This window comes from Schistocerca americana, chromosome 11, assembly GCF_021461395.2.
Source record: "Schistocerca americana isolate TAMUIC-IGC-003095 chromosome 11, iqSchAmer2.1, whole genome shotgun sequence".
NCBI lineage: Eukaryota > Metazoa > Arthropoda > Insecta > Orthoptera > Acrididae > Schistocerca > Schistocerca americana.
Genome location: NC_060129.1, coordinates 95,044,721 through 95,068,003, shown reverse-complemented (window position 1 = coordinate 95,068,003; position 23,283 = coordinate 95,044,721). Strand labels below are relative to the sequence as shown.

At 42.1% G+C, this 23,283-nt stretch overlaps 1 protein-coding gene across 1 annotated transcript in view; it reads left to right on the top strand.

Moving 5' to 3' along the window:
- LOC124553298 overlaps window positions 1-23,070 on the top strand; it is a 91,563-nt gene extending 68,493 nt beyond the window's left edge. The window contains exons 6-8 of the mRNA XM_047127178.1: window positions 1,254-1,462; window positions 22,156-22,434; window positions 23,039-23,070. Coding sequence (XP_046983134.1) covers window positions 1,254-1,462; window positions 22,156-22,434; window positions 23,039-23,070 — 520 coding nt within the window. The remainder of the gene's footprint in view (window positions 1-1,253; window positions 1,463-22,155; window positions 22,435-23,038) is intronic.
- The last annotated feature ends 213 nt before the right edge of the window (window positions 23,071-23,283 follow it).

Below are 23,283 nucleotides of genomic sequence, written 5' to 3'. Positions count from 1 at the left end.
AGCGTCATTTTGTCAAGTTTTACGTCAGCAGACATGTACTTCTGCACGTCATGCATACAAGTGTGAGATGGTGGGCTGCGCACTGCCGGAAGTAAGCGGAAACATTATAAAAATGCCACAACTGATAAGGGTATAATGAGTAAAGCAAAACACGTATTGAGAAATAAAAACACATGTTTGGTATTTGCAAAGACGGATTTGAAATAGTTTAAGTCATCGTATCGCGCTGTCCTTAGCCGTTGGATTAAGTGAAAGGGACTGAATAAGTGGACCTGCTTGACGGTACATTCACGATTGTCCACTGAACTCATCTTCCTGTGTCATACAGTCTTTACGGAAAATTATCGCAGATGTCACATCACCTAATTCAGAAAGGAAACTCCCTGGCAGATCGGATCCCCGACGTTTCAAGTGACTGCACTCTCCACTGCAGAGTGAGGATTCGCCCAGGAAGCAACTCCCGAGGCCTCTGGTCACTGCAGTGCCCATCCTTCCGGGAGCGCTGGTCCCGCCGGCCGTGCAGGGGAGCTTCTGTGACGGCTGGAAGGCAGCGGCTGAGGCACTGACGGAAGTAAGGCTGTGACGGCGGCTCTCGGTTCCTGCCTGCCCAGCTCTAAGAATTTTTTTAAGGACGTCATATTCGCTATTGACTATAAAAATTGTTTTACAATTGCAGTTTCGACCTTATGAGTCATTTTCAAGTGGTAATGAGGACGATTTTGCTTCAGCTCATGACAGGCATGTGTACATCTCAGCATCTAAAATCATTTATAACAAATTCGAACAAGTCATTCATATCCTTAACATAAATATCACATGTTCACTCTCTTGCAATGCATACGAAATTCTTCTTTAAAGAAAAGAGGTATTCTGCGGCAAGCGCTGCAGTTCTGCTGTTTGATGTGTCTGAAACCAGTTAAAACGATATAGCAGCACAGAACGGATTGGATGATTTGCAAGAAATAGTTACAATCGGTATCTCACTCAAGTATTCTGAAATCAAAAGTTGAAATCTCGATGCGCTAAAATGCTAAAAAGACCAATGGGTTTGCGTTTGTTTGCTGTGTTTCTATGCATCCTTTAAAGAATGAAAAAGTTCTAGGTTTTTGTCCCAGTCTCGAACACAGTACTGATCTGCCAGGAAGTTTCTAATCCACTGCTGAGTGGAAATCCGTTCTGAATACTTGTACGTTCTTGCATAAACTATACATGCTAGGTTTTTAACTTTTAACCTGGCAGCTTGTGTGCTACAGGCGGCCGCTGTTGAGTGAACGCCTGCTGCGCTATCAGCCGTGGACCCTCTCCTCTGACGACGACTTCAGTGCGCTGTGCAAGGAGCGGCAGCCAGAGGCGTCGCAAATGTTCAGTCTCGCTGACGAACTGTACGCCTTCTATCGTGTCTACTGCGTCCATGCACCGGAGTACATCAATGCATTCTACGAAGATGACGTCAAGATTGTAGGTAAGTTTAATACTGGGACCCGGCCACTTCACGGTTATGCGCTGACAACTGTTCAGTTGTTCGAGGAATGAGATTCAAATATCCTTCTGAATGTGTAGTTTTAGCTCTTGCGTGATTTTGCATGCCACGCAAGATAATCTCTGGTGCTCTTTCCAAAGTCAGTGTTTAGATTCCTCGGCAACTCTCCGTCTCGATCTATGACAAGCTAACTACTTAACTTCGATGTATTATTTACTTCTTCATTATGGAAGGACTAAAAAAAGACTACATACACAAAATTTTGGATTGTTTACAGAAGATTAAAAAGAACAAATTGTATGTGACACAAATGCCACAGGTGTGATGTTTTAGAGACGTTACTGAATTGCCAGCTGGGCGCTAACACACTCGAAACAAGTGGGCGTCTCACAAATAATGTTTGCAGCCTCAGGCTAACAGGCAACCACCTCACCTGGGGTGTCTGCCAGTGTCTGGTACACTGAACAACTCGTCTCCCTCCCGTAGGAGGCACGCAACACCTCTAAAACAGGGCCCATCCCACAGCACTTTGAACTCCGTCTCTGAACGCCAGTGCAGACAAGACCTTCATATATGTGCGACACGTGCCTCATTGAAAAAAGTGTTCCTTCTTATCTTCTATAAACGCTCTAAAATTCTGTACACGTAGTTTTTTCCAGGCCTAGTCTAAGGCTTTTTAAAAATGGCGAATGGTCTCTGCAACATAACGGCTACAGACAAGCTAATTTTCTGTCAATACTGTAACTGGTGTAGTGATCTAAATTTCTCGTGTGTGATCCTAGCACGATACTGTTCGTATTTACTAATTTTCTTTGACGAACAGTATTTCGATTTGTAACTGAACAGTTAATTGTATGACGTACACTGTTAATATTATCCTTAGAAGTGTTAATACTATGAACTGTAGTAGGGCTGAGGAAACACGGCTATCGCACCTGTCTGCTAAACAACTCTATTTGTTCGAATCACTATATTTTTAAAATTTATTATTTTATTCTCGTTGTTGGACTTTATCTCTTACTCGATCATCTATCTATCGTGCACCAGACATGAAACGAGTTGTAATCGTTTAATTCTCTCTTTGTACCTGCCTGATAGCTACTTGTTCGGTAGGGAGTAACTCCATTTAAATGAGAGGAAGGGAGGACAGTGGGCTTGTGCTCTCTCAGCGGAAAAATTATTTATGCCTGCCGTTATCACTCTTGACCGCTTCAGGCAATCGAACTTGCAGGGTTTCAATTGATAGTAAGCCGACTAATTAAGAAACTAAGGTGGTCGAAAAGGGTTACAACAGATAAGGAAGTAAGTTATCATAAGAATATCCGTATAGTAGAACCAGGAACTGTAATACTGAGAAGAAAGGCGTTTCCAAAATTTCGGCTGTCGCCGATAATTTACTGCAGACACTCATACGAATAATACTGGCACATAAAAGGAAATACGCATTGTTAGCAAGTTACCAAACAAGCAGACTCTTATCCCATCAGTTGCTAGACTGAGCTGCACTCTGCAGCATGTCTATAATCATGACTGAAACTGTTATGGACACCGAGAACAAACGTGTGAGCTGTAGTTGATGTTTCAATTCCTCACGAGTGGCGACAAGATATTAAAGAATGAGCAGCGACAAGACCTTACAGGGTTGTGGACAACTAGCCGTTTGTCTGGAAGCTAACTTTAAGCCCGACATTGAAGATATCTTCAGGGGAAAGTTCTCGTGAAAATCCAGAGAGATCGGAGAGGACGTGGCAGTTGGGTCAAGATGGGGGGCGGGGGGGGGGGGGGGGAGGGAAAGAAGAAAAGAAGAAACTGGTGCGAATCTCTTCTGAGCACGTGGCGATGTTCGAAATGGTTTGCACCATCCAGCAGGCTGCTACAACGGCCCTGTCTGAAAGAGTTGCCCTCGCCACTATTAAAACCGTGGCGCTTCTCTGCCGGCTTCTTTACGCATCACTGTCCAGCAGAACTAGATGCTTGCCCACAACAGACCAACGTGTCGAGAACTGAGCCCTGATCTGTTGTCGCTGCCATTGTGTAAAATCATCTAAATCGCAAATCCAAGCCTACAGATGTCACAAATACTTCCTGTGTGACGATTATCTGACCCAGTATCGCCGGCCGGTGTGGCCGTGCGGTTCTAGGCGCTTCAGTCTGGAACCGCGTGACCGCTACGGTCGCAGGTTCGAATCCTGCCTCGGGCATGGATGTGTGTGATGTCCTTAGGTTAGATAGGTTTAAGTAGTTCTAGGGGACTGATGACCATAGATGTTAAGTCCCATAGTGCTCAGAGCCATTTGAACCTTTTTTGACCCAGTATCGCAGAACCACCTGGCCTATCCCAATTACAAACAAGACCAGTCCAAGTTGCAAATTTTTATTTTTTATTCATTCGATGATTTGTTTCGGACCGAGACCCATTTTCAAATCACCATTACATAGTCGAAAATGGCATTTCCGAAGATGTCAAAAACGTGCAATGAACATTTACAGTGCATAGAGATAACTCACCGAATGAACAAAAACTTGGAACGGTTTTTCGTTCACTGGTTACCAGAAGTTGCTGACCCAAACTACTGCAGCATACTGGAACCTCCCATGTTAACTGTGCCCAAATGTACAATCCTTGCACAACTGCATCATCTACACAGCCTCAACTCGAATAATCTAATAAATATAAAGTAAACGCATTATTGACGACGCTAAACTTACATTCCGCATCCCAACAACTACATGCATTGCATCCTCACCATCAAAGATATTGAGTTCAGATCCACAGTTTTCTACACCGTCAGTCGAGCTCACAGTTTTTTGTGTCGCATCCCTAACATGAAAGACATCCAGTTTTTCCACAACATTCACTCTCTTTCAACTCTCGTCCAACAGATGACGATAACAGCCACAGTCACCTTCCACTTTTAACATCCAAGTCACCTGCTCCAAAAAGCAATCCAACTTTATCTTCAGCCACACCAAAACATCAGCTTAAAACCTATACCTAACCTTGTTTCGCCACATAAAACATCAAGACAAAGCAGCAGCATAGCATTCCATCCATATGTCTGTTCCCTTAGCTCCAACGAGATCTTCATCACTCACATGTTATCTCAATGCTACAACTATACTTTAATGAAAATTGTTACAGTTTCGTAACACAGTCCCAGTCACTATACACTCTACAAAGCACAGATAATTGCTACAACATACAATCAGATGGTACTGCCAATGGGTGCTTGTGAGATATCCTGATACCAGCACCTCATTCTGCAGATCAGAAACCCAGGGATTGGTGATACACATGAACAAAAACACTGCCACATTTTCCATAAACTGAACAATCTATTGAAAAAGGATTCATTCTCCTCTCATCCACAACAACCACACGTTACCAAACAACCTCAACAAGGCAGACTCAGTGCTTCATATCTTAAAGATATACTCATTGTATCTAATGACTGCTCGACAATTTGGTACATACAGTGTCACACAAATACGACCACCATATCTCTTGGTCCCAGTTTAAAATACCTGTCTATAACGCCACAAAACGAATTAAATATAGCATTTAGAACACAAGACTATAAAGTGAGTGTGTGGGTTGGTGCTATTCTGTCATTCTGCGCAACAGATTAATCTGAGATGTACCCTTTACCCTTTGGCACCTGCAAGATGCAATTTCCACCCCCACACTACTACAGAAGTCAGACGGACACTCCTAAAGTACTAAAGAGAAATGCCTGAATAACTTTCAGCAACAAATACCTTCTGGAGTCGTCCACTGTAAGGAAATGACACAAAAATTCACAAAATGTCTTACGTAACTAGTGGGATACTTGGGTACTGGAGTAGTGCTAGTTAGTGTAAGATAAACATGGAAGTAACGAAAATTATCATTTATTTTACAAAAATTCTGAGAAATCACAATAGCACTTTTAGTTATAAATTGAACACGTTATTTGCGGGTTCTTTTCAGAATGTGAAGTTACCTCTTATGGATAGGATTCGCTAATGAAATTTCTATACAAAGTTTAAGATTGTTATTGACTTGGCAGAATGGCTGAGAGCCGCACCTACTCAACTTGAATAATTATCGGTTAGAATGTTGCTAGGTACAGTCGAGGCTGTCACGTGTGATATGCAGTGAAGGGTACTGTTGTGGATGAAATGTGGGGGTCGCAAGAGCTGTAGCTGTGATGACTGCTGTCTGCGCCACTCGCTGCCAACAAATAAGATAACTCTCGTTCTATCTGGATTGACCATCGCCAATCAAACTCTCCCTACGCCTTGATGAAGTCAAGGACTCCTATTCGCCCCTAGTCTATTGGCGTGGTACACCGGTCACATAACCAGTCCACCACGATGCCACTCAAAAATTCGCTCGCAGGCGTTTAACTATTACTCAGTCCATTCACATCGCACAATAAGTGTGGCGGCCAACACAGTGAACAACGCTTAATCGCAAGGACTCAATATACAGTTGCACTTCGATTCGCTCTCGACAGAGGTACTCTCCCAGTGAAGTACTGAGGAGAGACTTGTTCATCGCTCTTTGAGTACATGCACGAGCGCACACGCTCTCGTTACGTGTTCTCGCTCCAAGAGCGACAACGGAACGGCCCCTCTGCACGCCAGACGTGAAGGGGTATATCTTTCGATCTCTTCCATTACTCCTTCAGCTCAAGGCGTCAGAAATATCGTCTGCCAATCAGCATTGCTCTTCTAAAACGGGAGAATGACATTTTGTTTAAGGTGACCAATCCGGAAATCTGTAGTATCGGTGTTTGGCGTTTGCTGTCTCCCTGTGAAAATCTCTGAAACTGCGTTCTATATGTAAAGAATGTGTAGGCTAACCGCTCCCACACAATGTAGCGGAATTTGCTTTTAAGCGGAACACGGGGTCGTCCTTTCACTCGGGCTAACGCTGTCTGCTCTACAGGCGGTCACTGGCCGACGTAGATAGCTTGGGACCGGCCTCCTGGGGTGCAGTTGCCTCTCTCGAGCTAAAAGCTCCTGTGACCGTCGAGTCTGGTATGTATGTGTGTACGCCAGCCTCGAGTGTTTCAACCACAGTGCGCACTTGCGATTTATTAGTTATTTGCATATCGTTTACATGAATTCATCTAATACTGACTTTATCTTATCGAGTTTGGGCTCGAATGAAGCGTCTTGATGTACAGAATATGATTGTGAGGGCGGAATATGTAACCAATGAAGGAGACCACGACGTCTTACAATTTCAGGAAATTCTTATGAGAGGCTGCTCATGACTCCATTACTTTCGACCTCATTAAGAAACTCTTATTTCCTACTAGCTCTAGTCAAGTTGTGTGATATCATACTGTATGCAAGTTTATATCCCACGGGTCACCTATGATTTAAGGGTAGTGTCTTTGTATACTAATCAAAACGTCATGGGACCCAGGATCAAACCTCGCTACTGCTTAAATTTAGGATAAAAATCATCAGTAATGATGGATGGGCGGATAGAGCTTCAAGGCACTTTCTTCCCCTGCTCCTAAAACCCTGAAGAGTCAGCAGTGCTCAAAGGCATGAGAATGCAGAAGGTAATCGGAACCACTGGTATCTGTCCACAGGACATGTGGCCTATAATTGAAAAGTGGTATGATGACTGCTCCATTGGCGAAATATTCCGCAATAGTCGCACATTCGGATCTCTGGCAAGTGCCAGGTGTCCCAATGAATTATGTTTACTGTATAGCTCCTTGTCTGGCACACCATGCTTCTTTTGTTACTGTAAATCTCACTCAACAGCATATCTCCATCTGCCTCGATAACTTCACCTCTTGGTGTAGCCTCTGCTACATCAAAATCACTTATGTTAAAAACCCAAGGAATTATTACAATAAACACCACCAATCATTTCTCTCTCCCTAACTTCCACCATGGCACACATAAACATGACTGTGTGGTGGTACCCTCTTCAAAGGTAAGCTGGTTCGAATCCAGGTGATGGAAGAAATTTGCATTGCTGGTATTTCCCCAGTAATGGGAGCGGGAATTGAAGGATAAAGTTTCTCATCACCAGTCCTAGTGTCAGTGTTGTACATTACATTACCTCTCCTCAGTGTAACATGATACACTGATGAGGCCTGTGACACTGTTGAAGGTGACACATGTGGTGTCGACGATACTCGCCTGCAGCAAATCGTCAATCGACCACCGCTGTACACCTAAGCAGCATCTCCACCGCCTATGAGAAAGAAGTAGTAAGCCACTCCTCCTGTAGCTTCGAGGCGCCACACACGACAAGTATTTCCAGCCAGTGCCTGGTACGAGTTCTGCCAGAGTCCAGCCTGACTTCTGTTCCGTCTACGAGGGTATCAACAGTTCCATGACGACTGCAGAGAAGCGACGAATTTCTGCCTTCAGAGTGCAGTGTCGGCGTAACGTCACTCAGTCAAGCCTAGGCCAAGCATCCACGTACAGAGAGTCGAGGGCCAACAACAGACACATATTTGGCACAGTTGTAGTAAACGTTCAGTGCTCATCATGTGCAGACTTGCACTGTAATGCCGCTCAGTGTTTTCAGCAGCTCCTGTGTATTTGGACCCCAATTAATACCACACGTGCTCACCCAGCCACAGCCACGACGAGCTAAAGATAAGTGTATTGCTTTCCAAACAATAAGGCGTTCTGATCATTGACTGTTTCATCTATCTACTTGTAAATTTAATAAAAGCATGAGACAACAACATGTGTGTCAGATGTGGATGTTAAGCTCTTAACGCATCCATTACAGTCATGTACACTTGAAACGTCCCCTTTGAACAATTATACTTGACCGTGCTTAACCTGACACACAATATTTTGTTAGCGCAACGCAATCTGACTTTCAAAAATCCCTACAAAAGAATGGCCCTGACTAACATTAAACTATACCTTTCACAAATCACTTACCTCACAAAAATCTTCGCTGCTCAAGCTACTGCAATACAGCGAGCGCCACTACTGCCAGCTAAATAAAAGATTCAAACTATGGAAGGCACTAACTACTGATAGGGATAGTTAGCAAATGAAAGATATTAGTAGAGAACAAACAATGTATTTACCTTGATATCATAATATATAAATATAGCAGTTCATGACAAATTTCAAAACTCCGCCATCTCTCTCCCCACATCCACCACTGCTGGCGGCTCACCTCCAACTGCCCAACGCTACGCGCTGTTCACAGCCAGCTGCCTAACACTACAATGGCGAGTATTACAACAATGCAAAGCAGCCACAGACTGCACACAGCACAGCCAGTGATTTTCATACAGAGGTGGCGTTACCAATAAAAAAACCTAAACAGCCTACTTACATAAAGAAAACATAAACAGCCTACTTACATAGCCCCCATGCTCCCCACAAAAAATTTTACAAATTGGATTGGGCAGTGGCCAATACAGATTTAAAAAATTTTTTCATAATTACAATAACAAAGAAATCAAATGCACACACTTATTGATACTATGTTGGTCAAAAGCTCAAATTTTCTCACAGTCCATAAAGACAGTCCTCATCATTCGTCACAGTAAAATTGCAGTGTTTTTCTCAAAGTCTGAGCAGTAGAAGAAAATGCACACGGAAGTAGTGGATTTCCATGCAGTCTTGAAGAAGTAGTGTTGTCCTTCCAACGGAAAGACAGTGCTGACTCTCGACATGCAGATAAGTAATGGGTCACAACAGAGCAAACCCACAGCAGAGTCATTCGAAGTTTTGAGGAGTATTGGTAGGTCATCACAGAGCAGACCCATTGTAGTCCTGGTAGAGATTACGGTATTGGTGGACCACCAGAGGTGCAGACCCACTGCAGTCCTTGTAGAAATAATGGTATTGATGGATCATCAAAGATGTAGACCCACTGTAGTCCTTGTAGAGATAGCCAGCAGTATTCTGTTGTGACTGTGTAGGTGCACAATCACCATTGAAGAGTCTTGCGGATAATATAGCAAGTCCATAACCACCACTTGTGCACTCACAAAGTTTTTGGAATTGTCCTTAGAACCAGCAATGCCGTTATCCAGTCCCTTGCTGAATTATTAACACACGTGCAAACACTAACAGTCCCTACTTCTCACATATTGTCCATATACTATGACCAACAGAAACGTGTGCAGTAAAATGGAACTTAATTTGAAGAACTTGTGTCTATACAATTATAAATTTACAACATGAAAATACAATTACAAAGGTACAAAATACATCATTAAAGAACATAATAGTACAGATAACATTTGTAGTAATAGGGGCTTTACAAAAGAATAGAAATAACATATACATCAGTGTTACAGGAATTATGACATGAGTACATACATAAAAGATCAGAATAACTTTCGAAACATCAACTTCACACATGAGCATTTAAACAGAATAAATAATGTCTAACATCTTTACAAAGTAAATAACATATTATTAATGCCAATTATATTTGAGGATAACAGTATTCCTCATCATAGTGAATGTAGCTTAATATTAAAAGAAGAAAAAATTCTATGAAACTACACAGAGACAGGAAGAAAACAACTACACAAGGGTACACAAACACATAGTGGGATAACACAAAAAGAAAGGACAGGGTTTGTTTCCAGTGTAACATTTGGTACTGCAGTATTTTGTGAACAAAACCTTTGTTGTTCTTGGAGATCTCCCTTCGTTCATCATTATTCCCAAAAAGTCCAGTCTGTACCTCTTTTCTGTATTCCAACCATATTTCTTTCAAAATAAATATGGCTCATTGTACAATACTCATTTAGGCCCAAATCGTTTTCAGATAACTTTCAAAGCATTCTTTCCCTATTCTCCGTAGTCAGTTTCTTATATAGTCTACCCCCTCTTAAGCTAACTTAAATCTACTGAGCTCAGATGCTAAATTAAGGGACGAGGCAATGCAGCAGCACAAAACGAGTAACACAAACAGCAATGACCAAAAAAATGGAAAATTGCAAAGCAAGCTACAGTAAATCTAAATCAACAGAAAAAATGCAAAATTACAACTAATATGAGCCAATGTGCAGCAACAAGAAAAGCTTAACAGAGTAATACAAAGTTAAATTTAGCAGCAATATGCCTGGCAAACAGCAGTAACTTATACCTAAACATGACATAGTTCAAGCAGAAAAAATATTACAGTAAAAACAACAATGCAGATAAGGGAAATATATATTCACATCTTAATGTCTATGTAATTAAAGTGGTGCACCACAACAACTTATTGTAAAAGAAATATTACCATGTACTTGAAAAGAAAATTATGTGTTACTGTTACTAGTTCCTTCTCATTGTTCTTTCCTTTCCAAGTGCTCCTTTTTTAAAGAATGTGGATCATAAAATAATTATTTAATAGATCTGTTGACAGAAAGTGTTCACATTAGCAAATGCATTTCATTTTATAAAAGCAATGCTGCAACACAGCTGGAAACCAGATATCAAATGAAATAAGCAACTATGAAAAGCAAAGTATAAAAATATCATTCAGTAGTCATGTGACATTTCATAAGTTAGTAGAAACTCTCTCAACTCTCGTAGAAAGACGCTTGTCATAATCAGGTGTGCAGATGTAAAAATATTTCTCGTCATTTCATTAGGCATTTCAGTAAATATCGTAAATTAAGAGCTAGTGTAATCATATGTTTTCAAGTTCGACCGTGTCGTTTTTGCGATGCTTTCTACAAAGGAATGTCAGAAGCGAGGTTAATGGCGTCCCCTTTTTTTTCTACCTGTGCCGCTGAAAAGGGCTCGCAATAATGGCTTTTCCTCCAGGCAACTGGCACACCTGGCCGCTCGCAACGCATTACGTCACGGTCACTTACCTTTCTTACCGACATATTTACGACAGCAGTTTCCGCTACAGTGACAGTCTCATATAAACATTTCACAGGTCGAAAATTTGCGTAACAAATGTGTAGAAACAAAATCTTGTAAATATAACAGCGTCCAAAAAAAAAAATTCGTCAGCATTGTGATACAGTCACACATTTACACACATTTCATAACTCTTAAAGTACAATTCTTGGTTTCCAACATACTTCTTATTCCTCATATATGGTAGCATCATCTTATTGATCATAAACATATCTCAACAGCATAATACACATTGTCGTCGTAATAATATCATAACACCTCAGTCAAATCTCAAAAATGTCGTAGTTTTCTGCAATAATTCCAGACCTAAAGAAAATTCTCTGCTCATGTCAAAAGTGTCATCTGCCTCAAACGTACTTTAAAAATCATGATCTCATACCAAATACATCATTCAAAGCTCTCATAGTATCACAATGGGTCCGAAAAACTATGAAGAGTTCACACAGTACAGACAAAATACAATTTCGTAAGTGTGAAGTAATCCAACTCTGTAATTGCGTAAACATATGTCACTGATGTAATAAAAAAAGTTTATCTCTCAGTTACATGATCAGATAGCTGTGTAATTTGTGTGTTAGAGAAATATGGTACCGATGTGTAAAATTGTATAAGCAAATACCATATTAGCTAGGGTTCCTTGTGGTTGCCACACACATGGTACACAAAGTAAGTGTGTACCCCCCTGAGGATTAATGTAATTAACCCTCAGGTGTTACAGATTACAGCAATGGAATGAAATGTATCACGGAAAACTTTCTTTGTAATTCAAAAATCTTTAAAAATAAATGTTTTAAGTACAAAATTAATCACTCAAATACGTGTACTGTAGCGCTAAATGTGCGTCTTGTTGCAACATAATCTGTGTGGAAGTGTCGTAGTTATCGTCCTCCGAAAGCTAAGTTCTGCAGAAGTCAATGTACTTACCTCATAATACACAAAAGTGAAATGCTTTGCGTATAAATGTCTTAGTTATTACGCTTATTGCCGTGATGAGGAAAGTACTGTGCTGTAACGTATTATCGTGCTACAGAAAAGGCAGTCTCATTGTAGCTATACCACAAAAGCTATTACTAAAACATGTTTTACTTTCCAGAAGAATTCAGAGAAACTGTGCAGATATAAAACAGAAACACTGCAAAAGCAACATTGTAAATTGTCACTCATTAGTAGCATCGTGATAAAATCGTGTAGCTGTCAGATAAACTAACCACTGTGTCGTCTGGTATCTCACAGAAAGTACATTAAACCCAGAATGTATTTTCAAGTAAACCAAAATGTTGCATTAAAATCTCATTAGCAGTAGCAGTATGGGTCCTAAGTACGTAAGCCTGATAGTCGTTACGTAATCGTGCAACTAACAAGCAAGAATGTACAAATACAACACTGTGTCATCTGTTCACTATAACAATGCATTCGTAATTTCTGTTTAAAAATGTTCCCTAGGTTCTAGACTGGATATTTAACTTCAAACATTGTTGCATGTTAACAGTTTCTTAAGTCTGACAAAGCATACTAGAAATGTGAAGTGAAAAGTTTTATGGCAAAGATAAAGTTAAAAAGCAGATTATCTTTCAATAAACGGTTTTACATGTGAAATGTGGTGTAAACCTTTACTCTTCCTAGTACGCAGAGTTTCAACTTCAACGCAATTATCGTGGTATACGTCGTTAAACAATACTGGAATTTTTCTTCAGGTTAGCGTCTATGTCATTTTTCTCTGAGCCAGCCGGCGCAAGCGGCCGCCTGCGGAGCGAGTCATTGTCTGTCCCTTTGTTGGCGCGCATCGTTATTGGGATTAGGAGACCTAACTTCTACAAATTCACGTTGTCGAAAGTGCCCTGCTCTGTTTGAATCCCGCCAGTTTTGATGCAATTCAGGTCTGTCGTTACGAATATATCGTCTGTCGTCATGTCGGTAGATTCCGTAGTTTCTTCCTTGTCCGTCACGTGGTGGAGAGTTTCTCCCTGAATCGTAACTGTGCGCCGAACTGTTGCGTCTGAAGTTATTCTGCCTCCCTTGATAATAATTGTTTTGGTTCCCATATTGTCTGTTTCTCTGATTGTCTCTGTGATAGTCATTACTACGGAAATGCGATCTTTCTCTGTAACTATTATTACTCTGCCAGCGGTTGTCATATGGGTGGTGTCTGTTTTGGTCACGATTTGCGTTGTAAGAATAGCCTTTTCGTGTCCAGTTATTGTTTCTGTCATCACGGAATTGTGACGTATGTGACCTGTAGTGATTGTTTTCCTGTTTTCGCATCCGGCGACTGTCTGTGTCAATTTCTAATTCTTGTAAGAGTCCCTGAAATGCTTCAATGTCGTCTTTGCAACGTCCTGCCAAAATAATATGTCGTAAATGTTCAGGCAGTTTGATTAAGCAAATGCAGATGAGTTCTGAGGGTCTGTATGGGTTTGAAAGATACTGATTCTTATGCAACATGTCTTCAAAATATTTCATAAGACTGGAAAATTCAGATTGTTCGAAACGTTTCATCATTATGATGCTATGTTTTACTCGGTCTTGTGTGGCTTGAGACCAATATGCTGAGAGGAAGGCATGGTAAAACTCTCCTTCACTGTGGCAATCGTGAATTACCGATCGCATTGTTACAGCTGGTTCATTCTCCAAGTAGCCACACATAAATTCTAATCTGTGTTCTAACGACCAGTTGGGAGGAAAACAATGCGAGAATTGATGGAGCCATGCTTGTGGATGAATGTCGTTGCCAGAATTCTTAAATGTTTTGAATTTACGTGTAGTAATGAGCAGCTTATAGTCAAAATCATCATGTCGGCGAGTCGCATATCGGTCATTGTTAGGTCGTGTCGGCCGTTCCATCTCAAAATTCGGTGCACATTGCCAATTTCTTTCATAACTTCCGAAATGCCCTGTGTTATTATTTTGTGGCTGTTCCGTATTTCTGTGTCCCTCTTCCCGTATTGGGGTGTGAGTATCCTCTGAAATACGTAATTCTTGTATTACCTGTGTCAGCTGATCTTGTACTTCCCGGATTTCTCTTTGGTGTTGTGTATTGATTTGATTTTGACTCTGTTTGAATTTTCTAATTTGTTCATACTCTTCTGTGTCAGTGAAGGCTACAGGTCTTGTGTCTTTCAGATCATCATCTACCTTTGTAGATAAGTTAGTGACCTGATCCGAAAGTTCGGCTACTTTCTCCGATAGTGTACTTATTTCTTCAGTGTGTTTTTCTGAACGAAGTTTCAGAGTATCTACTGTGTCCTTAAAGTTTTCCTGAGTTTTTGCAAGTTGCGTAACCGAATCGGTAAATGCAACTGAGTCAATTTTAGCCCACAAGGTCTCATGATTTTCATGAACAATGGTTTGCAGTTCTTTTATGGCTGCTTCGTGATTCTGTAATGCATTTTCATGCCGCGAAAAAATAGGTTGAAAATGCTCACAAATTTGTGTTTTTACGTCATTACAGACTTTTTGACATTTCGATTCAATGTTATGTAACTCAGTAGTTAAATCTTCATGTGTTTGTTCAAGTGTGGTGTCTAACTTTTGAAGATTTTGTTCCATTGTGTCTAACTGTTGCTGTGTTTGTCTCTGGTGTTGTTCCATTGTGTCTAACTTTTTAAGATTTTGTTCCACTGTGTCTAACTTTTTAAGATTTTGTCCCATTTGTTTCTGATTTTGTTCAAGTGTTGTGTCTAACTTTTGTAGCTTTTGTCCCATTTGTTGCATTAACTGTAATAACAATGCACTGGTGTCTGCAACATGTTCCTCAGTGCTTTTCGGCAGTAAATTTGCACCGGCAACATTGACATTTTGACAAGCAGAAAATGTGTCTTGACTTATTTGAGAAAACGGTGAGGACCCAAAACCTAAATCTGCAGTATTTGCAAGATTGTGTCCTGTCATTTCCGATTCCTGAGGCGAGCTGTTGCCGACCGATCGATCGATAATGCTTCCCTGTTCACTATTTGTTTCACTGTCTGCGCCATTGTTTGCCGCCCGCTCCATTTCCCTATGCACTATTACCAAATTACTACTTTGAATGTCTGTTACTTCATTACACAGTGGTGCTGATAAGCTATGCTCGTCGTCACTATTATTTCTCAGTTTACTTTGGAGCCTAGTGTTACGTTATTTACACGCCATTATTGTCACAATATTTCACACGATAACACAGAAAAGCACAATTTGAAGAGCAAAATAAAATAACATAGCAATGGAAATAATGTCTACTTAATTGCCAGCGCAGCTGCGAAATACTTGGTGCAAATCTACATGCATGCCACAACTCTTTTACTGTACAACAATGAAAAACTACAACTACAAAGGAAATTCTCTCTATGATTACGCGCTATCAATAAAAATAGCTACACCAATTACACAAACTACAAGAAAAAAATCAGAAGATTCCAGTGAGGTATCCTCGGCTAAGGGTCGACATATGAAACGTACCCCTTTGAACAATTATACATGACTGTGCTTAACCTGACACACAATATTTTGTTAGCGCAACGCAATCTGACTTTCAAAAATCCCTACAAAAGAATGGCCCTGACTAACATTAAACTATACCTTTCACAAATCACTTACCTCACAAAAATCTTCGCTGCTCAAGCTACTGCAATACAGCGAGCGCCACTACTGCCAGCTAAATAAAAGATTCAAACTATGGAAGGCACCAACTACTGATAGGGATAGTTAGCAAATGAAAGATATTAGTAGAGAACAAACAATGTATTTACCTTGATATCATCATATATAAATATAGCAGTTCATGACAAATTTCAAAACTCCGCCATCTCTCTCCCCACATCCACCACTGCTGGCGGCTCACCTCCAACTGCCCAACGCTACGCGCTGTTCACAGCCAGCTGCCTAACACTACAATGGCGAGTATTACAACAATGCAAAGCAGCCACAGACTGCACACAGCACAGCCAGTGATTTTCATACAGAGGTGGCGTTACCAATAAAAAAACCTGAACAGCCTACTTACATAAAGAAAACATAAACAGCCTACTTACACACTCAACAGATAAAACACCGAGTCACAGTTCTCTTACAATGCATGGACAGTGCCCAATTACGTGGAGGAAGATAAGCGCTTGCAGTAAAGCGGTGGACTTGCTGCTCCATTCCTCTCTGCTGACATGGGCAGAGGACTCTCCCTTTCTCGTATCTTGGAATAATCACGCATCCCCAGCTTACAACAAACTCAAATTAAGAAGACAGGAAACTCGACAATGTGGGGTTTCCCTCATTCAGCCATCCTCTGTACTTGGGTAAAACCCACTGAACGAGGCGATGCTGTGGTAAGCTGTTGGCTCCAAACTTGATTTTCGACCATATTTAGTTTCTCTGCGATGTCCCTACACAGCTTAAGGTGAATGACACGACGGTTCCTATGGATGGACGCAGCTGTCCTGCTTCCCCGTTCTTCCCAATTCTGGGTTATGCTCTAATAGCTGTTTCACCAACAGGACGTTAACCCCTGATCTTGTTTCTTCCTTCGTCTTTCCAAAAACCTTAGTGGCCCCAGTGTTACTTTCGCCAATATAGCTTGGATCTCAGCACTCTCAAAAATTTACCATTCCTTAAAGTCTTAGAACACCTTGCATTCTGTATCATATTTGCAGTCTCAGACGCAACCTTTGTCACAAATTGTAAACGTCCCATAAACGTGGGGAACAAAAGCAATTTTTCTCGCCTATCCTCTGGATACCTAGGCTTCTGGTGCGCCTATACCAACATGTCATATCCACCCTCCACTTGCCACCCTTCTGTATCCTATTCGAGCGGAACTTCAGCTGGCTGGTTCTTCCTGTTCCAGAATAGTATGCAGACACTTACTCCTCCAACCAGCTATAATCCTAGCGTCTACGTCTCTTCAATATGTAGATGACCCCGCTTCCAGCCTCCTGACCACTGTAATCCCTCCCTCACACCTCCCTCTACGCACATCAACTTGTCAATCATACTTCCCAGCCCACTCCAACACCTTGAATACATACACCCTTTCTGGCCGGCACCTGCATCATATTGTATTACCCTCGTAGTATTATCGGGAACTGACTGCCAGTGACTTGCCAGAAGCAAGAGCCTTATCTTCACCATAGCACCATCATCAACTTCAATGTACATGTGTTTATGTAGAGACGCTATGGCTTTTATTTTTTTGAAACCTATCATTTTATTCATTCTCCCTTAAAAGCTATACTGGCCTAACTTCAATAGGCTGAAGAGCAGCAAAGTGTCCGAAGCTTGCGCACCACACGATAATGTGGTGGGAGAGGAATGAATAACAAAGAAAATGGAGTGTTTACGACAAAGTCGTGCATTCGGCCTTTCACAGAACGTGCCGGTGTATAAGAATCTTTCAGAACTTATTCGTCTTACTGGGTATACATTTGCGCTCAACACGCCAATGAACTATACAGGGTGAGTCACCTAACATTACCGCTGGATATATTTCGTAAACCACATCAGATACTGACGAATCGATTCCACAGACCGAACGTGAGGAGAGGGGCTAGTGTAACTGGTTAATACAAACCATAAAAAAAATGCACGGAAGTATGTTTTTTAACACAAACCTACGTTTTTTTTTAAATGGAACCCCGTTAGTTTTGTTAGCACATCTGAACATATAAACAAATACGTAATCAGTGCCGTTTATTGCATTGTAAAATGTGAATTACATCCGGAGATATTGTAACCTAAATTTGACGCTTGAGTACCACTACTCCGCTGTTCGATCGTGTGTATCGGGAGAGCACCGAATTACGTAGGGATCCAAAGGGAACGGTGATGGGCCTTAGGTACTGAAGAGACTGGAACAGCACATTACGTCCACATGCTAACACCTTTTTATTGGTCTTTTTCACTGACGCACATGTACATTACCATGAGGGGTGAGGTACACGTACACACGTGGTTTCCGTTTTCAATTACGGAATGGAATAGAGTGCGTCCCGACATGTCAGGCCAATAGATGTTCAATGTGGTGGCCATCATTTGCTGCACACAATTGCAATCTCTGGCGTAATGAATGTCGTACACGCCGCAGTACATCTGGTGTAATGCCGCCGCAGGCTGCCACAATACGTTGTTTCATATCCTCTGGGGTTGCAAGCACATCACGGTACACATTCTCCTTTAACGTACACCACAGAAAGAAGTCCAGAGGTGTAAGATCAGGAGAACGGGCTGGCCAATTTATGCGTCCTCCACGTCCTATGAAACGCCCATCGAACATCCTGTCAAGGGTCAGCCTAGTGTTAATTGCGGTATGTGCAGGTGCACCATCATGCTGATACCACATACGTCGACGCGTTTCCAGTGGGACATTTTCGAGCAACGTTGGCAGATCATTCTGTAGAAACGCGATGTATGTTGCAGCTGTCTGGGCCCCTGCAGTGAGGTGAGGACCAATGAGGTGGTCGCCAATGATTCCGCACCATACATTTACAGTCCACGGTCGCTGTCGCTCTACCTGTCTGAGCCAGCGAGGATTGTCCACGGACCAGTAATGCATGTTCCGTAGATTCACTGCCCCGTGGTTTGTGAAACCCGCTTCATCGGTAAACAGGTAGAACTGCAACGCATTCTCTGTTAATGCCCATTGACAGAATTGCACTCGATGAGTAAAGTCATCACCATGTAATTGCTGATGTAGCGACACATGAATGGGGTGACGATGCAGTATGCGCATGACACTACTTTGACTCAGTCCACCGGCTCTCGCAATGTCCCGTGTACTCATGTGTGGGTTCATGGCAACAGCAGCTAACACACCAACTGCACCCGCTTCTCCTGTGATGGGCCTGTTACGGACCCGTTTGCGTGCTACGACCATACCTGTTGCATACAGTTGGCGGTAGATGTTTTGCAATGTGCGGCACGTTGGATGCTCTCTGTCCTGGTACCGTTCTGCATACACCCTGCAAGCTTCAGCTGCATTTCGTCGACACTCGCCATAGATGAGTATCATCTCCGCCTTTTCAGAGTTCGAATACACCATGGTCACAGTTCCTACAACACTACACTATCACAGACGTCTGGTAACACGGTGTACTACAGTTGGTCTGCGTGCGGAGACGAATGCAGAATAACAATAGCAGCAAGCGCTACATGCAGACACTGCGACAGCTAGACCAAACCACAACAGTGCACTGCAGCCACACTCGTAAACACGGTCGTCATCGTAAACATGTCCCTGCAGATGCTGCCCGCCGACCGTGGCCCGTGTTTGTTACAAGACGCAACTGAATGTCGGAGGTTTCAAGCGTCAACTTTAGGTTACAATATCTCCGGTTGTAATTAACATTTTACAATGCAACAAACGGCACTGATTACGTATTTGTTTATATGTTCAGATGTGCTAACAAAACTAACATGGGTACATTTAAAAAAACCTAGGTTTGTGTTAAAAAACATACTTCCGTGCATTTTTGTGTGGTTTGTGTTAAACAGTTACACTAGCCCCTCTCCTCACGTTCGGTCTGTGGAATCGGTTCGTCAGTATTTGATGTGGTTTACGAAATATATCCAGCGGTAACGTTAGATGACTCACCCTGTATACATTGGATGATGTGTAGCATATGAGTATCATTCTCCTTTGATTTGTACTCTGAACAGGAATAGTGCTCGAGGAAAACGACCATCAGGACTTCTCAGAATGCAGTAGGTAAAGCCGTCATCAAGCTGAAGCCTGGTTTGGTCACCACAGTGCTTCGCGAGCCACTGTCCTACTGCAGGTTGTCGTCACTCGCCGTCTTCCTACTTCTGAACTAACTTACCCAGTTAATAATTGTGGGACACAGTTAGTTATTGGGTCTCCGAACAATTCTACAGTTACAACATTTTCGATTTCCATAAATCAATGTCAGAGGTGAAAGAAGAGATAAGTGACAGAAGGAATCTCGGGAGCAATGGCTGAATCCCAAATCTCTGGAGTTGTAATCCCACATTCATCCACTCAGCAGCTGAGGCATGTATGTCCCAATTGCATTTATTGCTGCATTATTATCATTACACTAGGTACGACTGAGGCGACGTAATTACATTTTTCTGCGTGTTTTTGAATGTATGCAAACAGAGTATTAACAGTAAATCGTTCATTGTGGTAAAGGTACTTCCAAAATCGTCAGTTACTATATTTTGTTGTGCTTTTTCTCGACAATCTCGTGCTAACGAAACAAACTGGTGACAAATATGCTGCATCACTTTTTTTTACGCTGCGTGATGGGGTCACTAAGTTCACGGAGGAAAGTGAAATATCACAAAGTCGAGAATTCAGCCTGCATCCTATTTCTCTGTACAGGACGCCTATGGAGTTATATTCAAAAGAGTATATTCTATATGGACGTAGTTAGATATAAAAAAAATACGTAGCCAACGGATCAGTGTATGGACGATCACACCTTCCTCAGATATCTATGTGTCTCGCTGTCCCCCTTGCTATAAAGCAAGTAATTCTGCTTAGAAAGACTTCCTCAACACTTGTGTCAATTTTCCATTAATCTTTCAACGTTGAGCCACATGCGGCTTTATTATTCTTCATATTCAGTTACTTGTGTGGTAAGATCAAAAGTTTGTCATGACGATTTCAAAAGGTTGTTGAGGTGGTAATGTTGGGATTTCGTGGTAACCATTTTAATATGTCTTTAAATGCTGCAGAACCAAATAGAATCCGAGAATAAGTTGTTCATTAAGAAACCCACACATCTGAACAACAAAACGAGACTCAAGCTCCTTCCTTCTACAACCACACAAGATCCGTGACTGCCTTGTCATGGAGCTGAGATACTGAAAACTTCTGTTGTACAGAGAAATGGAAGTTCCCATTCATGTAAGCTTCAAAAGAATGTGGTGCTAACAGGTATTCTGATCACACAATGGCCCACATAAGGTGAGGTAGGTTCCTTTCCAACTCAGGCTGATAATGGGTACTTTCCTTAGACAAGAATACAATATTTTTCCTGAGCAAACAGTGGTATATGGCACATTTATAGGTAAACAACACTCTTGAGCGAGACATGGCAGAAGTCACCGCAACGAAGTACGGTAGGTTACAAATCGTTGCTCCACATCATTGCCAGATAATTCTGTAACAAACATGGGCCTAAATTCTTTCGTATTCATATTTTTTCAGTGTGGTAGTGCATTGTTGAAGAAGATGCTTGAAGTCCAACTGCTCTTTTGCAAATTATTTTGATTGGAGACTGCTCATCTGATTAAGAGTGGGTGACACACGTTTCCTGTCACTTTTTATTGCTTCCAATATGTGGTCTGTCTTTGAGACAGCCTGAAAATACAGGACATTTATCTCAATCAGGCATGGCTACTTTACGAGGGGGACTGAGGCAAATGGTCTCATCATACCTTACATAGTTTTTCCTATCTGCGGATGTTCATGCACCCACGAATCCTCCACTGATCTCTCCTTTACAAGATAATTGTTGGTCCATGGATTCGGAACTCAAAGACTGCAGTTCTGAAACAAAAATATAATTCTGATAACATTGTTTTTTTAACATCTTCAGTGCAGGACTATCAATAAAACCTATTTACCTCCTCATTTTTACTATGTCAAGAGCGATACAGGGACTTCTTGGACACCCTGTAGATGAAATAGACGTGCATAGTAACATGATACCTGTCTTTGTTAATACTCTTACTTTGTGTTGACATGCCGCCTTACATACTTCTGGGTAACTGAACCTGTATGATGCGGGTAAACGACGCCCAGGCTCGTCATCCAGAGAAGACTTTGGATTCAGCTGCCTGCAGTGTACGGCCACCACCTACTTGCTGTCGTTTTCTTGCAGACGAGAAGTGGCAGCTGGAGGACAGAAGCCACGATACGCTCTCCGTGGACACTGACTGCGTGCAGCTGTTGGTGAACGCCCTGGACCACCCCACGTGTCCGCTGGAAGACCTGCCACTGGAAGCCGTGAAGCAGCGCGAGCAGTGCCGCGAGCAGCTGTGGGACGACGTGGTGCAGAGGTGGCCCCACATACCCGTCACCAGCTACCTGGCCTACACACAGAGGATAAACGTCAACCTCTGTCTGCTGGCCTGGATGGTGGTCAACTCGTACGGCATTTGTCAGTACGTCCCGTTTAGTATGATACAATCTGTGCACGATGCTCGCTGCTATTTCGATAGTACTAACGATCAATCATGTCTGCAGTCGAACGCTACAGACGCCATCTGCTCTGTTTCCAGAGCTATTCTGTTGCTAAAGTGTCGCGACTTTTCCGTCATTCGGACTTCCCATTATTGTAATTTCACTAGTTTCGGATTTGGAGCATTCCGTAGTACTAACAGGGTGCTCTATCAAAAGCTAACAGAAGAAACACTGAACTACAAAAACAGTTTAAACAACGCCACCTTGAAATACAAGGATTTCAAAATTGACAGCTTGAAGCCTTTAGAAATCTCATTTATACTGATAAATATCATTTTCCGTTTATCGACTGCCGGAGTATACATGTACCTTCCCCAGTTACGCAACTTGCCTGGAAAGATACTCGTGTCCTTTCAGATCACGTGCATAGTCCAGATCCTGTGTTCTGAGGTCGTGTATCGTATGGCAGGCGTCCCTGACTTACCTACAGCAGTGCTGATAGACAGCGCCCTCACACTTCTCAGCTGTTTCTGGCTGAACTCATTCTGCTACCACATGTATGCTTGTGTTCGCCATCTCAGGCTTCCTGACCAGCTACTACCTGCTGAAGTAAGCCAGTTATTCTGTCGTGAGGTGCTGTGTGTGCTTATACCGTGGAGTATAGTATGTGTGGCAGCTGTTGCTTTGGAAAAGACGAGTAAATATTACCTGATCTACAGTCGCATAGTAGTCCTTGCAGGGATTTCAGTGTCTGTGGCATTCAACTTGGTTTGTCTCGGACTGATTGGATACATGTACCTACGTAATCGGTGCTCCATGCGGCAAC